This window comes from Thunnus thynnus, chromosome 14, assembly GCF_963924715.1.
Source record: "Thunnus thynnus chromosome 14, fThuThy2.1, whole genome shotgun sequence".
NCBI lineage: Eukaryota > Metazoa > Chordata > Actinopteri > Scombriformes > Scombridae > Thunnus > Thunnus thynnus.
This window is the reverse complement of record NC_089530.1, coordinates 15,217,201-15,233,791: the sequence shown is the minus strand read 5'-3', so window position 1 is coordinate 15,233,791 and position 16,591 is coordinate 15,217,201. Positions and strand designations below refer to the sequence as shown.

Genomic DNA, 16,591 nt, shown 5'->3' with positions numbered 1-16,591 from the left:
TATTAATGGTTTGTGCTAAAAATGTTGCTTAAGAATTACCCCTAGTTTTACTATTCTCCTTTTTAATTCTACTATTTATTTAAAGGCAGTAATTCCTTGTGACAAAATAGCAAAATTAGTGCAAGAAAATGTGACAATCTTGGACTCACAAGTTGACAAAGATATACAGCACACAAGCTGTATGTGCAGAGCAAAATCCAGTTCGGTAGGGAGGGTTAAAATTTCATGTAAATGAAAAACATCAAATGTGTCGTGTATCTATGCTAACCCAAAGTATGACTTAAAATTTTAAACCAATCCTTACAAATTCTGTAGCATTTTTTGGACTTGTATTTGGCTTAAGTGATTTTCAAAGTTGTGAATGCTTTCATAAATACATTAGCTGTGTCGCTTTATATTATCTAGATTATTGATATATTAATATTGGTAGGTCTGCTGTAGACCATTTACTACTTTTACATTTTACCTGAGATGTCTTATAAAAGGCAATGAAGAGTTCTGGTAAAACGTAAACAAAATTTATTTTTTGTATTTGGCAACAGCTATAAAAAAGTATTTTTAATCATTAAAAAAATATTTCCCCAAAAGGGAAATTTAACAAAATGCACCCAATAAAATTATGACAATAAATCAACAAACAGTCTTGATCAAGACTTTTAACAAGATAACATGCATCTGTAAATCTTTTAACAAAGTTAATTAAATAGGCCTTTTTCAGAGAGGATATTTTCAGCATGTCATAGCAGGACATGTACAGGTGTGAATAATAAAATTAACAATGGCTCAACTGTCAACTGTCATATCTTACTGGGACACTTAGCTCCTATTTCTGAACTGATAAGTTCTTCTAAACATATTGCAGTGTTTCTCCTATAATTATACAGGCCAGGCAAACAAGAACACCTCCATTATTTTTTCTTCAAATACAATTAAATAAAGATTGTATTTGAAGAAAGAATAATGACCAATATCATATTGGTGCAAAGATGTGGGTTTGTGGTACCCTAAATACCACTTGTTTAGGAATTTTGCACTTTTACCCAAATCTAGGGCCTTATTAAAATATAATGGCATATAGGCCTTGCTTTTGGGGCCCATTCATGATATAGACAGGATTTGAACAAAATCTGAGACAGTAGTGCAACTGATTGGACACCGGTTTGAACCAGCAATAAGTTGTCGATGTGGCAGTAAATGTACAACCTGAGACGACAGTAAACAGAGAAATGTGTGGCTGCTGAGTGACAGATATTCAGGGTTAAAGGGCTGGTCTGTGGCCGGTCCAGCTAAAAATATTTAAGCATGTTTCTTCTGGGGGCAGATTTGCAGAATAATATATAACTACACATATACATACAGTCAGCTTTGACTGACATCAATAAATTATGAACCGTTTTTGAGAAATTACAAAATTTTATGAACACAACTACAAGATTTTCCAAAAAACACACATATTAAATCAGTATTTTCTTACTTGTGTGGCACTAACCAAAAATAAATGAGGCTCCAGCCCTCAAAAAAACTCTGATCTGCTCTAAATTTGTTATATTCATAAATATACAACTGCAATTTGTCTTTATTCATTGTAGAAAACAAAACTCAAAGTGCAAATTGAGCTTAACATTAAGGCAGTGGCAATTAATGCCCTGAAAACAAATAAAAAGTCTCAATGACACAAAATCACATGCTGCTTCCTGTTATGATAAGATTTTCAGTCTCCCCCTCGGTACGTTCTACGCTATCAGCATCTATTTGCTCTTCTGTTGCTTGACACTCCATCTCTGGCATCTCTTGGTTCAACGCCTCAGATACCGGTTCTACTGCTTTGTCTGTTATACTCTTGTCATTAATTGCATCGCCTCCCTCAATTTCTTCTAGCCTTTCATTCTGAGTCATGTCATTCCCTGTCTTGTTTGTGCCATCTATTGTATCGTCTCCTTCCTTCTCCTTCTCCTTGTTTGTGACATCTACTGTATCGTCTCCTTCCTTCTCCTTGTTTGTGAGATCTACTGTATCATCTCCTTTCTTCTCCTTCTCCTTGTTTGTGACATCTACTGTATCGTCTCCTTCCTTCTCCTTCTCCTTGTTTGTATCGTCTACTGTATCATCTCCTTTTTTCTCCTTCTCCTTGTTTGTGTCATCTATTGTGTCATCTCCTTTCTTCTCCCTCTCCTTGTCTGTGCCATCTATTGTATCATCTCCTCTCTTCTCCTTGTTTGTGTCAACTATTGTATCTTCTCCTTCCTTCTCCTTGTTTGTGTCATCAACTGTATCATCTCCTTTCTTCTCCCTCTCCTTGTTTGTGTCAACTATTGTATCTTCTCCTTCCTTCTCCTTGTTTGTGTCATCAACTGTATCCTCTCCTTCCTTCTCCTTGTTTGTGTCAACTATTGTATCATCTCCCTCCTTCTCCTTTTCCTTCTTCTCCTCAGCAACCATTGCAACCTCATTCTCTTCAACCCCACTGGTTCCCTCCTCTTCATCTTCCTCCATCGCAGTATTTTCCTCATTCACAGTACCCTCCCCATCACTGATGTCCATCTCCTGCTCTTCCTGGCTGCTGATCAATATGTCCACAGGCGGAGGCTCCCAATAATCATACAGCTTACCCTACAGGAGGAAAGTACAGCATTACAAATGAGAATCATATAATCGCTGCGTTTTATTGGAGTCTATTTTAACTGACTACTGCTATGATTTTTTAATAGGCAAAAAAACAGTGTAAATTAAGTATTCATATAAGAGTGTGTGACTACTGTACATGGAGAGGCCTGGTCCTCTGAAGGAGCATCTGCCACTTGGTGTAGATCCTGGCCACCAGGTCCTTTACCTGGAGGTAGAGTAGGAAGTTAGAGGACATACCACACTGCATCTAGAGTCAGGCTGCAACTAACAATTATTTTCATTATTGATCAATCTGTCATCTATATTCTTGATTAATCTTGTGTACGAAATGTTAAACAAAAAATGCCATTCACAATTTCTTAGAGCCCATGCTGATGCCCTCAATTTCCTAAATTTTTTTCCAACCAACAGTCCAGAGTTAAAGATATTAAATTGACTGATATGGTTGTCGAAGAATAACAACACATCCTCACCTTTAAGAAGCAGGAACCAGATTATGTTTGTTATTTTTTGTTTGAAAAATGACTAAAAGGATTAACTGATTATCAAAATGGTTAGTGATTAATTTTCTGTCAATCGACCAATAGTTGCAGCTCTAATCTAGGCAGTGAACCCGGCGAAGTGATTGGCTCCTGTTATTGCATCATGAAACCAAGTCAGCAATGATGAGTCAGTGTCATCAGTGTCGACACAGATCATGAAAATAATTTTCACATATTCACTTTAGTAAATCAATCTGTGGCCCAGTTTCTGGGAGGTATTTGAGTAAGATAAACGAAATCAAAATATGCTACAGTGCAGAGCTAAAATGTCACATACAGCAGCGAGTGTTGTGCAAGAACATCTGACTTTTGACAGCTGAAACGATTAGTCAATTAATGACTTAGTTGATCAACTGAAAATTGATCAGCAATCATGATAACCGATTGTTTACATAATTATTTTTTAAAAAAAATGCTATAAATCCACTGGTTCCAGCTTCTCAAATATGAACATTTGCTGGTTTTCTTATCTGATAGTAAATTGAATAACTGACATGCAACTACTGCCTGTATCAGTAAGACTTGCTGAGGGAATTCCCCCAAATATTCCCGCCTGTATATATTTTCTCTTCCTCTGCATCGGTGCTTTGATATCGTGACTGGTCTCTCTTTCAGGCTCATCTAATAGTATTGATGATCTAAATTTTGTGGTGGACAGTGTAACTTTTACCAATTAATAACAAACCTGTTTGCTTTGGGTTTAAAAGGCTGCAGAGCCAAAACTACTTATGCTGTAATTACGCAGTACTTGAATATAAAACTGCATTAGTTATGACCACAGGTCTGCATGGCATGACAAGAATCTAATAATATATCTACACAATAAGTGCAATATAGTTTCTCTGCATGGCATTACTTCTGAGGAGCAGCTGATGAATGACTCAAACAGCTTTTACTTGAGATTTAACAATGATTTTTGTGATAAAATTGATAAATGTGCATAAACTTTTGAAGGATACTGCTGCCACTAACTTCAATATAGTTTTTTTTAAACTGAATGACCTCAGACCACCAGTTGGTGACGACAAGCTTTGAGAAACTGGTTTAACAAGATGCTGAAGCAGGTGGAAGGTCAGATAGTTCCACTACAGCTTTACAATGTTTTTGACTTTTGATCTTTGCTGTCTGTAGTCATTAGTCTATTCATGTGATTCATGTGTTTAATGCCTGGCTGCAAATCAAAGTTTAAACTTGACAGCAAGCAAAGTGCAGACCTCCACCAAGGCTGCTGTGGTTTAGAAAATGTTTTCATACTGCACCTGGATCTACATCAAAATACACACACACACACACACACACACACACACAAAATACCCCGAGTTCAACTTGAAATCATGCTCACCTTACTCCGGTAAAGACACTTCTCACTCTCTCTGATGTCACATTTAATATGCATTTCCAGCTCAGAGCTCAAAAACAGCAGCTGCTCCTGAGAGCCACAAAAAAAAAAAAAAAGGCAAAGCAACATTAACACAAAGCAAACAGATATCATCATCCTCAGATGTTTAAATCCCACATGATAAAATAACTTAATAGTACCCAGTGACTGAAACCAGAAAGAACAGGAGAGACTTTAGGACAAGCCATACCTTCTGTCGAGCTGGGAAGAACTGAAAATTGGAGGCTTCATTTGCCAAAGTCAGGAGGCTGTAGCAGAGGTAGTAAGCCTGAAACACACAATAAATGGAAAGAAACTTGCATCAGAAAAATCTGAAAATTACATTTATTTCCTCACAATAATCAGCTAAAATTTTCATTTAATTACATGTAAGAAACACAAGAGTAAACGTTTAAAAAAATTTAAGTTCAAGGTATTAACCATATGCTCACCTGCTGATCTAGGATGGCCATGTCCTCCTCTTTCTCTTTCTGACTCCTGCTGGAGGAGTTCAACATGCCTCGGAGAAGGGTGGAGGGTTGCATACGGTGCAGGTACGGCCTCAGTTCCAAGAGCTAAGCACCGCACAGAACAAGAAGGGGAGAACTATAGATTATTTAAGCCGAAAAAACATATTCCCATATTACAAATGTACATATTTCAACTGCATATTTCAACGGAAACTGACTAGTTGTAGGTTATACCTGAAACTCTTTTTCTGTAGGTCTGTACGTACAAGTTCCATCTAACAGTTTAGAGATCATGGACAGACTGAGATGTCGTCGCAGTTGCCTAAACAAACAAAAATGAATGCTTTTTAAAATGTGTTATTTTAAAATCAATGCAATGAAATGAAACATCCAAAAACAATCACTCATTGGGAGAAAAAAATGGAGACCAGATAAAAAAAAAAGGAAAATAAGAACACTTACTTTCCACGTGTGTTGTCAGGCAGCAGTTGAACTAGCAGGCACATGTTGTGGTGGTCATCTGTCAGATCAGTCAGAGCCAGACAGATTCTGGGTAGCTAGAGACATTTTAAATAACTCAGTGACTAAATTCACAAGAGGTAACAGGATAATGTTTTAAAGGTGAAATACAGCTGCTAGAATGCAAACGTGTGCTCTAACGGGATAATCTAATCTGTAATTCTCATTATTTCTCAACAATTTTTGAAAATCAAGAACTGACCATGGTGTCCCAGTCCCTGATGTTGTTCACAATTTTATACTGTAGAGGGTAAAGTTCCACACTGGACTGGAGGATGAGCCGAGTGTCCAGGCCCATCCTGCCCACCACAGTTAGCAGCAACAGCAGCTCATTGTCGCTGTAGGCCCGTGGACACAGGCCCATACAGTAATCCAGGTACTGCATACAACAACACAAGAGAGACAACCAAGCAGTGAATTATTTGAAAAAATGTAAAGTTTTGCTTCCTCTGCTTCTTTGTCAAGGACATGAGAGCAAACACACATCTGTTTCCTAACCTGTCTCACCTTCAAGATGTTGTTACAGTTGTGTTCAGGGAAAATGCCCTGCTCCTTGTTGTTGGAGGGACTTTCACTTTTGATATAGACATCCTCCCTACACAAACACACAGAAATTCAACTGCATGAAATTAAAAATGCATCAAATAAATAACTCTGAGCTCAGATCTAAAGCTTTTAAAATAGGAATTGAAGAAAACACTGAGTGATCCTATGAACAGGTGTGGCACTTACAGTAGATCTCCCTCTGTGAATGGAGGCTGCAGACTTTCAAAAGGGAAAAGAGTAACAAATGCAACTCCCATATTCATCAGGACCAACGTCACATCAGCCAAACCGGGCACCCACACATTAAACTGCTGGCTTCCATTTTTCACTGAGGAAACATACGCACAGCAAAAAAGACATCTTTTAGTATGTCTTCACAGCTTGAAACAACGAAATAGAAAAAGTTTGCGGTGGGAAAAAAAAAAAAGGAAGACACTGACCTATCTGATAAGCAGCAGTGCAGGCGATATCACAGAGAACTTGTAGTATCTTTTCAGAAACCATCCTCTCAGTATGGACTGACATCATCTGATAAGATAGAAAAAGGTTTAGTACTACATCACAAATATTTTGACTCAAATTATTTGCAAGTGCATGTGGGGCCTACCTTGAATAGGAAACGGGTAACCTGAGTTGGACAGGGTGAGCGACAGTCGTACGCTTCCTGGAACAATCCGATATTCAGATGCAACCTCAGTTGAGCAGGGCTGGACCTGATGGAGGAGAAAAATAAGGGGAATTAATTATTTAGCAAGACAAACCACAAGACAAACAAGCTTTGCTAATGACCAGCAGTGGCTGCAATGATCAATACATCTCACAATACAAAGCTACTGGATGGAACCGGGTTACCTTTACAGTGGTGAAGCGAAATATTTAGTTTGTCCTGAAGGAGGCCAAAGTGTCATTAAAAATCAAAAGGGTCCATCTCCTTGGGAGCATAAATGTGCTCGGCAAATTTTGTTACAATCAGCTGATTATGAAATATTTTGCGTGCAAAGTTGACATATTGGCCTTAGCGTTGAGCATAAAGGGGAAAAAAACCTTGACAATTATATTTTGATATATATATTATGCTTTGCAGAGGCAAAAATGTCAAGGGAAACTTTGAGCTGAACAAAAGGTCAGAGGGGTCAACAAAATATTTATGAATCATTCTCTGGGGACAATGGTTATCCATGTCAAATTTCATGGCAATCAAATCTTAAGTTATTGAGAATTTGTTGCTTTGAACCTTCACATATATATATACAGTATACACAAAAACACAGCTCACCAAAGAAGTGTTTTCTGTGCTGTGCCCTGTGGATTGGCCATGCATCGCCTGAGCTGCAGCGTATCCTGGTTGAAGATCCGGCCAAATTTCTCCAGGTTGAACACTACTTCTCCTGGAGGCACCTCCTTGATTGCACTGGACATCAACGAGTAGCGCTGCAGGAATTCCCTAAGAAACAAATTACAACAAAAACATAAAATGCAGATTACAGTTAAAGCCCCCTCCGGTATATTTTGGCATTTTTCAGATATTTCATATTTTATTTCACATTGTCAGTTATTTCCTGGCAATGTTGATTAGTCGCACAGTTTACCAAATATTTTTTGACAAATAACTTAATTTTGAGGTCAAAGTTCAAAAGTTTAAGTTGTGGATAAAACGGAACGATGACATATGACTATAGTAGAGCGCTGCAGTCACACGTCATCCTCATAAAATCCCTTTGTTTTTGTGAGCATCACACAGGCTACTGATTCAGTATCAGGCGCCTGTGTTTCAAACTAAATACTTTCTGCAAACATGCTGCAACAATGGGTTAATTCTTAAAATATAAATAATTTATTTTAATTAAACACTCCAACCAAAATCGGCACAGAAAATAACGTTTAATGCGGTTAAAGCAGGAAAGTCAGTAAATCAGTCTGCATTGATCTATAAATGAATGTGGGTCACTCTTACAGTATCTGCTTTCCACAGCTGCTTTATACTGTATGAAAAGCTTCTCCTTCAGTTCATTAAATCCCTGCAGCATCTAAAGACAGCAGGGCTGATATGTTGATAAACCCACAGCCTCTGAGAAGTGCCGCGCAAGAGCATAGTGCCATTACGCACAGCTGTTCACTGTGTTTATCTTCATTAAATCACCTGAAAACGACACCAGGCTGCTACAGAATAACCACACACACCTCTACACACATCAGATTGGTCAGTTATAACTTAATATCCTGCTTTTTATGAAGGAGACATCGGGTTAGCAGAGCTCTTCAGCCTCTTTTCCAACTTTCTTTTTAATAAAAGTAGCATCTCATGTTTTGTCCTTGAAACACATTATGGTGCAAACACTTAATCACATTAATTACTAAACTATGTGACCATGTACGAGGTGAGATACATTAGAATTATTGCTGAAATAGTGTCGGTCTGATATAATCATATAAACGGCTTCACCAGATCAGTTTCTTTAATTTTTTCTATTGTTATTATAGTAACTAACTGATGAAAAAACCTACACCGTCTATATTTGGCAGCAGATTTATGGTGATGTGTGTTCATGTCGTGATGCTCTGAACCATTCAGATATTTCCTGAAGAAGAGCTTTCCGTTTACTAAGCTGTCGTTATCACATTAAACTGTTATTATGTTACAGTTATGGCTGAAAATGACAACAGATATAAACAATTTTGCCGATTTCCCATATATCTACAATTCAAATCAACCACTGGTTGTCTACCCATAAGTGACTGTTTTTGTTGTTAGCGTGATGTCACAATGATTCAGTCTTTTAACCACACCCCCATTCTCTGTCTGAGAAAGAACGTTAACCATTAAACAGGAAGTAACACTGTGTGGATGTGTCAGTGTGCTCCTGAATGCCTTACTGTTGTTCGGTGGAGATGCCCTCCTCGCAGTTCTCCTCGGCCTCCTCATATTCAGCTATCCTCAACAGGTCCTCTTTACATGCAGTTAAAAGTTCTGTCTCAATCTCTTTAGCTCTGATGGAAAAAAAGCATGTTGAGAAAGTTAACTCCCCTCATGTGCAGCTACTGTAGCTCAAATTAAAAAAGTAACATTTTCAGAATAATATACTTCTTATTGGTGTTTATTTCCTTCAGCATCTGGTCAAGGTTATTCTTGTAGATGCCCGACTTTGTGGTGGATGGCAACGGCAGCTGTAGAAAACACAACAGACAACACATACAAGTTGAGTTTTACCGCTCACACAGCTCAGTGAGTTGGCTACCATACAATTCTCACTCCATCACTGTCTCACGTATAACAACAGCAAACCAAACTTACAGTTTTTGACTGGCGGATGTCATGTCCAGGTGTACTAGGCTCTGAGAAGGCTCCTTTCTCTGGTGTATCTGGAGGTTTGGTAACACGCTCCATCATCTCCTGAAAGGAAAGCAGCTGCTCCTCGTCACTGCTATGGGAGCTCTGAGTTAGATCCATATCTAACGCAAAGCTCAGGCCTAGGTCCAGCTCCACGTCTATAGGATCCTCTTTATACATCTGCTGTCTATCCCTTTCACCTGCCTGCCTCTCCAGCAGTGTGGACTGAAAATAATGAGATGTCGAGGTTTGTTCGGAGGCAGCAGTGTCTGTCTTTAAAGCACATGGTCTCACATCGTTGGGGAGGAGTGGTTTGTGTTTCTCATCAGTTTTAACACTCTCATCCTTAAGCTGCCTGCTTGAAGAAGTGATGGGACTGTTTCTGAGTTCACTGTCTTTAGGGGAAAAGGATAGTAAAGTTTCAAGTTTTACCCGCTCTAAAGACACAGCTGGCAAGGAGACTTGTGGGCTTGATAAAAAGGGGATTGTCGTATCCGCTGCATGTGGGGAAACAGTTCCTGTGGAGTTTTGAGCTTTGCGACACAAGGATCCAGTAACTGGGGCGCTGGAGGTGGCCACAGTGCTGGATGAACAACTTTTTTCTGAGGAGGGTGATTTCATTGGTCCCCCATCCACCTTGGGTTTTGCAGTCTTAGGTGCAGGGCAGACAACATAGGTCGTGAGATCAGGGGTGAAAAGGTCACCTATATCATCAGCTATTACTACAGGTCTTCGTGGGTGGGATATTTTGTTCCGTTCTATCGTGCGCCTCAGAGAACCTGAGTTTGATTTTGAGACTGGCTTGGGAGTGCTATTGTCTGACTTTCTAGTCTCCTTCATATGCTTAACTTTGCTCAGGGTCCTGACTGGTGAGGGTGAGGTATTATTATGATTATGACCGGAGTGGTGGCTCCCTAACTGAACATGAGGTGAGCTACCAGCGTGCTTCTGGGGGATCTCAGAGGATAACAAAGTGCTTGATTTACACCTTTTATCGTTTTCCTCACCTCTTTTCCTCAAAATTTCTCCACCTGGCTTTGGTGATCTTACATCTGTTAACTTGACAACATAATTCTGATTGGAATTTATATAGGCCTGCTTTGCCCCCATTGATGGTTGTCTTTTTACACAAGGTTTGGGTGACAGTGATGTGCAGGATGTTGGTGATGGTTCCAAGCATGTTGACTGGCCACATGCCGGTTCTGTGCGCAGATGGCCATCTGTGGTTTTGGGCAACGGTTCCAAGCCTGAGGAATTCCTCGATGGCGGCACCAGAGAAGAGCTGAGTGAGTTGCCAGCAGTTGGTTTACGTGTTTGTGCTTTGCCAGAGTTTGCATCCTGAAGACACAGTTTCTTGGCACTGTCGTCAGAGGCCTCAGACTCCCTGCGCCGCTTCTGAGATGTGCTATTCAAGTCCACAACTGGAGACAGAAAGACAGAAATATATATATCTTTTACCAACATTCAGTGTTAACCAATGTCAGAGTTTACTATACTACCATGTAAAAAACTGAGTGCTTTATTACATATTTACCCATGCATTATAACCTATTACCAAGAGTAATATGTGGCATGTAACTAACAGTTCAAGCTCACATTTTGTTTTCAGGTATTTAGCAACTTGTTAAGAGTACAAGTGCCAGAACAGCCTTCATACAGTACCTAGTAAGTAAGTAATGTGAGCACTGTAGTAGAGAAAACATGATATAAACAATAAGGACTGAGGGCAGGTTTAGGAAAGATTCAAGTGGATATTCTTATTAAAGCTCAATTTTTTTTTATACATTATTCTTGTAAATGTGAGATGGCAGCGTTGCTTCTCATTATAATCTGCTGTTAAGAAATGTCAATACATTTTTTGAGTGGCCAGACCAGCTGATAATCGCAGCGTTATCTATCTATCTATAATCACTCAAGTAAAATAACTTCACATTTTCTACAGATCAATGACATTTTCACAGTACTGAAACTACAAGATGGAATCAATTTTACAAACTAAACACCCCTCTGCTTGCTATCACTGCAGGTTGCAAGGTTACAGACTGCAGATCTATGAGTAAGAAAATGGAAAAGCTGTTAGAATGTCCATGTAAGCATTTAAAAAAAAAGAAATTGTGAAAACCATTTTGTAGATTGCAATGTGTACTGACCTTTAGGCTTTACATTTGAAGTTTATGTTAATTTGTCAAATAACTACCAAAGCAAAGTTACATATACATTTAGGCTACGTCCACACTAATACATTTTCATTTTAAAACAAAAACGATCTCCGTCCACACAAGCATTTTAGCACCATTTCAGAAATCATCTCCATCCATACTAACTCGCCTGAAAAACGCATATCACATGAATTTTCACATACACTTGGAATAATAGCTTGCCTCCGGCGCATGTAGGCATGTGTAGCATTATAAAATGAATAGTTTAACTGCACAACAGCTGCTATGTAGCATAGACAACAAGGTCAGCAACAGCTGTAATTTGCTATCCTTGTTGAATTAACTAAGTAACTGCTGGTAGTCAAGGCTGATGTCATTTGTTTTCTTCTGGAAAAAGGTCTTGTGATAGGGGCGTAACGAATCAGGGAAGGACAAGTTGTGACCCAATCAGGAAACGAACGTGGGTCTCTGCGCCATTGTTTTCAAAAGTCTCCATTTGTGCCCGTCCAGACTAAAATGCAATCCCGGAGTTTTCTCATAACTCTCCATTTTAGGGGTTGGAAAACGCCGGAGTAGTGTGGACACTTGGCGTAAACATAGCAAAAGTTTTGCTTTTTAAAACGAAAACCTATTAGTGTGGATATGGCCTTAGTAGTGCAGTAATTTACTTAGACAATATTACCTGGAATGAACTTTTCACTTGAAGGCGTTCGTTTATGATACTGGTCCTAAAAGAAGAAAGAAAGTGACTCCTTCAGATGCAGGTTTCCTCCTGTGACTTTTCAACAGCAATGACAGCGTAACTATACATCACATATTCTGACTGAGCTACACCTGAGTCATGAGTTATAATGATTTAAAATAACTAACTGTTCAATTTTCAAATTTCAATGTTTACAAGAGAAAGCCAATTATATAAAGTAAGTAAACTGACTTACACAACAGTAGGCAAATGATTTTGAACTTATCTAAAATTTGTCAGCTTGTAGCCAACCAGCCGCAGCCTGTTTACAGGCCTGTTAATCACTGCCAACATCTTGAAAAGTTCTGGTGTTGTGTTTATGGACAACTGTTTCCCTTATTGGAAAAACAACCAGGTCAATCAGAGCTTTGTTGGCAGGATTAGAACAGGGACATCTTCTACCTGCGGCAAAGCCAGAAAAATGGCAATAAGACTAGATGAGATCTATGCAGCTATACAGATTGTTATTACAGCACTAAAGACTCTTTAATTGTCATAGTTCTCTGATCCACATGAAAAACGTTACATTAACCATTTCCAGCAACCACTAATGCAGCGTCTGCATTGAGTGACGTTGGTAGGATGGATACATCCCTCACTGCTGATAGGTTAGGGGCAATATAACAACACCCACCACAAAAACAGCTAACATGAAACTGATGTCACACTGAATAATGACGTGAAACAAAATGGCAATTCAGTCTAATTTTAGAGCAAAATCACCTGTATCTTTGTATTAAAAATCTTACAACTAAGGCTGAGAACAACACACCGGGCTTTCATGACATTTCTCTGCCTTGCAACATACAAGGTGGCTTCAGCTCCACAAACTTGGCTTGAGAATGGGCTTGCATTGTTATGAAGAGACAAACAGCTCAAAATCTATTACCAAAGCCCCAAATGACCTTAATGTGTCATTTAACATATAACACACTTTACCTGGTAAGGGGCAACAGGGCTGTGCATCATAGGTAAACTTGAACCTCTACTCCTGTCAGAGGACTGGGTACTCATAGAAGGGTGGTAGCCCCTCTGGGGCCACTGGCTGGTACAAGGCCTCCGGGACTCTGAGTCAGCTAGTGACAGTGAGCAAACATCCTGAACTTTTCTGGGGGTGACTGACAGGGTCATAGGAGGCCTGTGCAGCTGGATGGTTTGTATGGGACTCCTTACATCATTGGATTGAGCCTAATATAGTAAGAATTCAGCATCACATGACTTACTAAAGCACAGATCATAAACAAGATTTTTTTTTTTTTTTTTTTTAAATCAGTGACGAATTCAGGTTTCACTAATGGCCAAAACAAGAAGAAGAAAAAAAGAAGAAAACAATACCTTGGTTAAGTCTTGTTGTTGTACGGTTGCATTTTTCCTTCCTGAGTTAGATAAGGTGACCGTGGATTCTGTCACTTGATCTCTCCTGATGTGGGAGGGCAGAGAGTGGTTGCTTAAATCCTTCCTTGAATGAGGGGGTGCATGGTGAAACATCCTTGAAGGCGAGGGTGGTGGCTTATTATAGGAGGCACCAATGTTTGTTTGGCTGACTGGAATAAGTTGTGGTGAACAGTTTGACCCTGGGGGTTGAGCAGGATCCAGTCTGTCCCTTGGCATAGACAGTGGCCTAACTGCCCGGGTCCCAAAATTAAGTGGGCCGTTTGGAACAAATCCTGATGAATGTATCGGTCCCACAGGATGAGGATATGGCCGCGGTGGACCCAGTCTGTCTGTGTGGCACAGCTCAGGGCTTTGAAGTGGAAATATTCCCATTCTCCTGGGTGGCGGGTGAGAAAGCCGGTTAGGGACCTGAGAGGGCTTCATTACAGTCTCCTGGAGGAAAGATGTGAAATGTGGTAGGGAGTTCTGCTGGAGTGTGAGGTCTTTTACTAAAACACAGAAGAAACATGACATTATAGTTTACTTAAATATGTGGTGCCATCGAATGCTAAAGTGCGAACAGGGCTGAACATGTCATTTGTCAGCCAGCCAGGGCCCATGATGCTAATAGCTGCAGCTTATCATGCCACATTTTTCTTTGTAATGCCGTCTGACACAGGGAGGTTCTTCTTGTTACATTATTTTAGCAGAAACAGTTCAATTGTTTCTTTGGGTTACAAGCATATATCCCTTTATGTCCATCTGTTGTGAATTTTCTCAATGAAGAAGACAATGCTAAGATCCTGTCTGAATTTGAGCTGTATGTTGCTGCATTCTGTGTTTGCCATTTCTAGATTTCACAGGCACACCCAAATAGCTCGACTGGTTCTGGTTTCTTTAATTGTCTATGATAGTAAAGTGAACACCTTTGTGTTGTGGACTGTTGGTTGGGACAAAACGAGACATTTGAGGACTTCATCTTGGGCTTTGGGAAATAGTGATTGACATTTATCACCTTTTTCAGACATTTTATGGCCCAAACAACTAATCGATAGATTAATCGACAATGAAAATAATCCTTGGTTGCAGACCTACTCAAAAAAATGATCAAAATAGTTGGTGATTCATTTCGATTGGCGATTCTGTTGATCGACTAATAGTTGCAGCTCTAGTAAATATTCAAATCTAATATTTTGCCTATGCTCAATGATATAAATGGGGTGGACAAAAAACAAACACCTATAGCCACACGTGGTACAATTCAACAGCAGCACAATTTACAACCTCAAAAATGACAACTACAACTAACTATATAAATAAAAATTTACAATTAGCCTAAAATGTGAGATATCGTAAATATAGTAAAAATGTATTCTAAGTGAGAAGACATATGGAATAATACAAGATATTAACAAGGAATGTGTAAAAGTTCACAGTATGAAAAAACAGTATAAACGGTACGTGTAATGTGCAAATGTAAAATTACAAATAATGAGCTGCTGTATTACAGAGTTTTAGTTTTTAGTTTTAGTTGGGTCAATCCAATAAAAACATCCAGCTATGTTAGAAAAATTATTCAGACAATGATGCTGCTTCCCCTACACAGTAAGTTAAAGTGCAGCATGAAAATTCAGATGTAAAACCAACAAATAACCTATGTTGTTATTTTCTGAGACATCAACACTTGATTGACTAGCTTTCAGGGTAGATTTAACCAACACAGGGGGCTTGGCAATACTTTAAGACACAATAGGATATTCAAACCAAATGCTGTAGGCATTTTAGGAATAGCCTGTAGACACATAAATACTATGACCAAAACAGTGAGCAGTGAGTGAAGCAAATCTACCAGCCACATGCAGCTATTTTAACAGCTTTGTCTGGTGGCTGGCGCTACTTCTGTGCCCTGCCTACTTTGTTATTTTCCCCGAGACATTGACACATGATTGACACTTTGACCCACCTTTACTCCTCGGCGAGAAGTATTCTGCAAGTGTTCTGCAAGAAAGCCAGAGAAGGGGGAAGTGTTCTTAGTTTTGTCGCCAGGACGACAATAATGCAACTTAGAGGTGCAGTTTTCAAACAACATTAAGGGAAAGAAGCAGACATCATATCTGTGGTTGACATACCTAACACTAGCCCTACGAGGAGCCAACAGGAGGAAGACACCTGCCAGTCCGTTTGTGCTTGGCTACCAATCACAGCATGCTACGCAGCAGCAAATGTTTTGGAGCGTCAGACTAACTTTAACGTGGGCTTATGTCGTTTTTACATTATCATATTGTTCAGCAGTCGCTACCACCTGAGGCGTTCACAAAGTAACACAACTATAAATGTTTTCAGCGCAGAAAAAAATATCTAACTTATAGCTAGCTGTTAACGTTAGCAAGGAAACTAACAATATTATGAGGGTGATGTTTACATAGTTTTAACAACATGGCAGTGTTATTAGCTCATTATACGTCGTTACAGGGTCACGTTCAGGACAACCGTACTCAAAGTAATCAGCTAGGCACTCTCAGAGCAAATATAACACAACGGTCTGACTCAGTGTCTGGCTAACTTTAACAAAAAATGAATATTAGCAAGTCGTTGTTTCAGGAAGTGCGCTGTTAAGCTAGCTGCCTAACGCTCTTACAACATAGCAACGGAGCGCAAACAAAAGTCCGTCGCTTCTCTTACCGAGTGTCTCCTTGGTTTTCTGTTGCTTTTCTCATTTTGAGGATCAGGAAGCCTGTCTATAACCGCAGACAGCGCAAATAACGGGCTCAGAGCCCCACTTATCAGTGTGTGATCTTCTCCCGCCTGTAACCGCATAAGACCAACTGTAACCACACGAAATGCATTATGGAACTTGGAGTCCACCAATACGTCACTTTAAAGGGATATTCAGATTTTTCTGAAGACA

General features: G+C 39.4%; 1 protein-coding gene across 3 annotated transcripts; it reads right to left on the bottom strand.

Moving 5' to 3' along the window:
• Positions 1-504: 504 nt before the first annotated feature.
• Positions 505-16,530, bottom strand: LOC137197039 (SMC5-SMC6 complex localization factor protein 2-like). Of its 3 annotated transcripts, none has more exons than XM_067610108.1 (21): positions 16,366-16,530; positions 15,647-15,681; positions 13,645-14,192; positions 13,249-13,497; positions 12,250-12,295; positions 9,373-10,829; positions 9,163-9,245; positions 8,955-9,068; positions 7,357-7,524; positions 6,688-6,793; positions 6,521-6,608; positions 6,267-6,408; positions 6,042-6,129; positions 5,737-5,913; positions 5,478-5,572; positions 5,250-5,337; positions 4,998-5,120; positions 4,757-4,834; positions 4,510-4,596; positions 2,762-2,830; positions 505-2,610 (listed from the first exon to the last, which is right to left on the bottom strand). In XM_067610108.1, exons 1-21 carry the CDS (start codon positions 16,398-16,400, stop codon positions 1,681-1,683), a joined length of 4,806 nt encoding a protein of 1,601 aa, XP_067466209.1. In that variant the 5' UTR covers positions 16,401-16,530; the 3' UTR covers positions 505-1,680. The 3 variants fall into 3 exon arrangements, with proteins under 3 accessions (XP_067466209.1, XP_067466210.1, XP_067466211.1); XM_067610109.1 differs by having other exon boundaries at positions 13,645-14,136; positions 16,366-16,526; XM_067610110.1 differs by lacking the exon at positions 13,249-13,497.
• Positions 16,531-16,591: the final 61 nt, after the last annotated feature.

Excerpts from the sequence above, each read along its gene's own strand:
- LOC137197039 (XM_067610108.1), bottom strand. The coding sequence starts at position 16,400 with ATGAGAAAAGCAACAGAAAACCAAGGAGACACTCG. Across the intron at positions 14,193-15,646 it reads CTTCTCGCCGAGGAGTAAAG|TAAAAGACCTCACACTCCAG; the intron begins GTGGGTCAAAGT and ends TCTGTGTTTTAG. Across the intron at positions 10,830-12,249 it reads AAGTGAAAAGTTCATTCCAG|TTGTGGACTTGAATAGCACA; the intron begins GTAATATTGTCT and ends TTCTGTCTCCAG.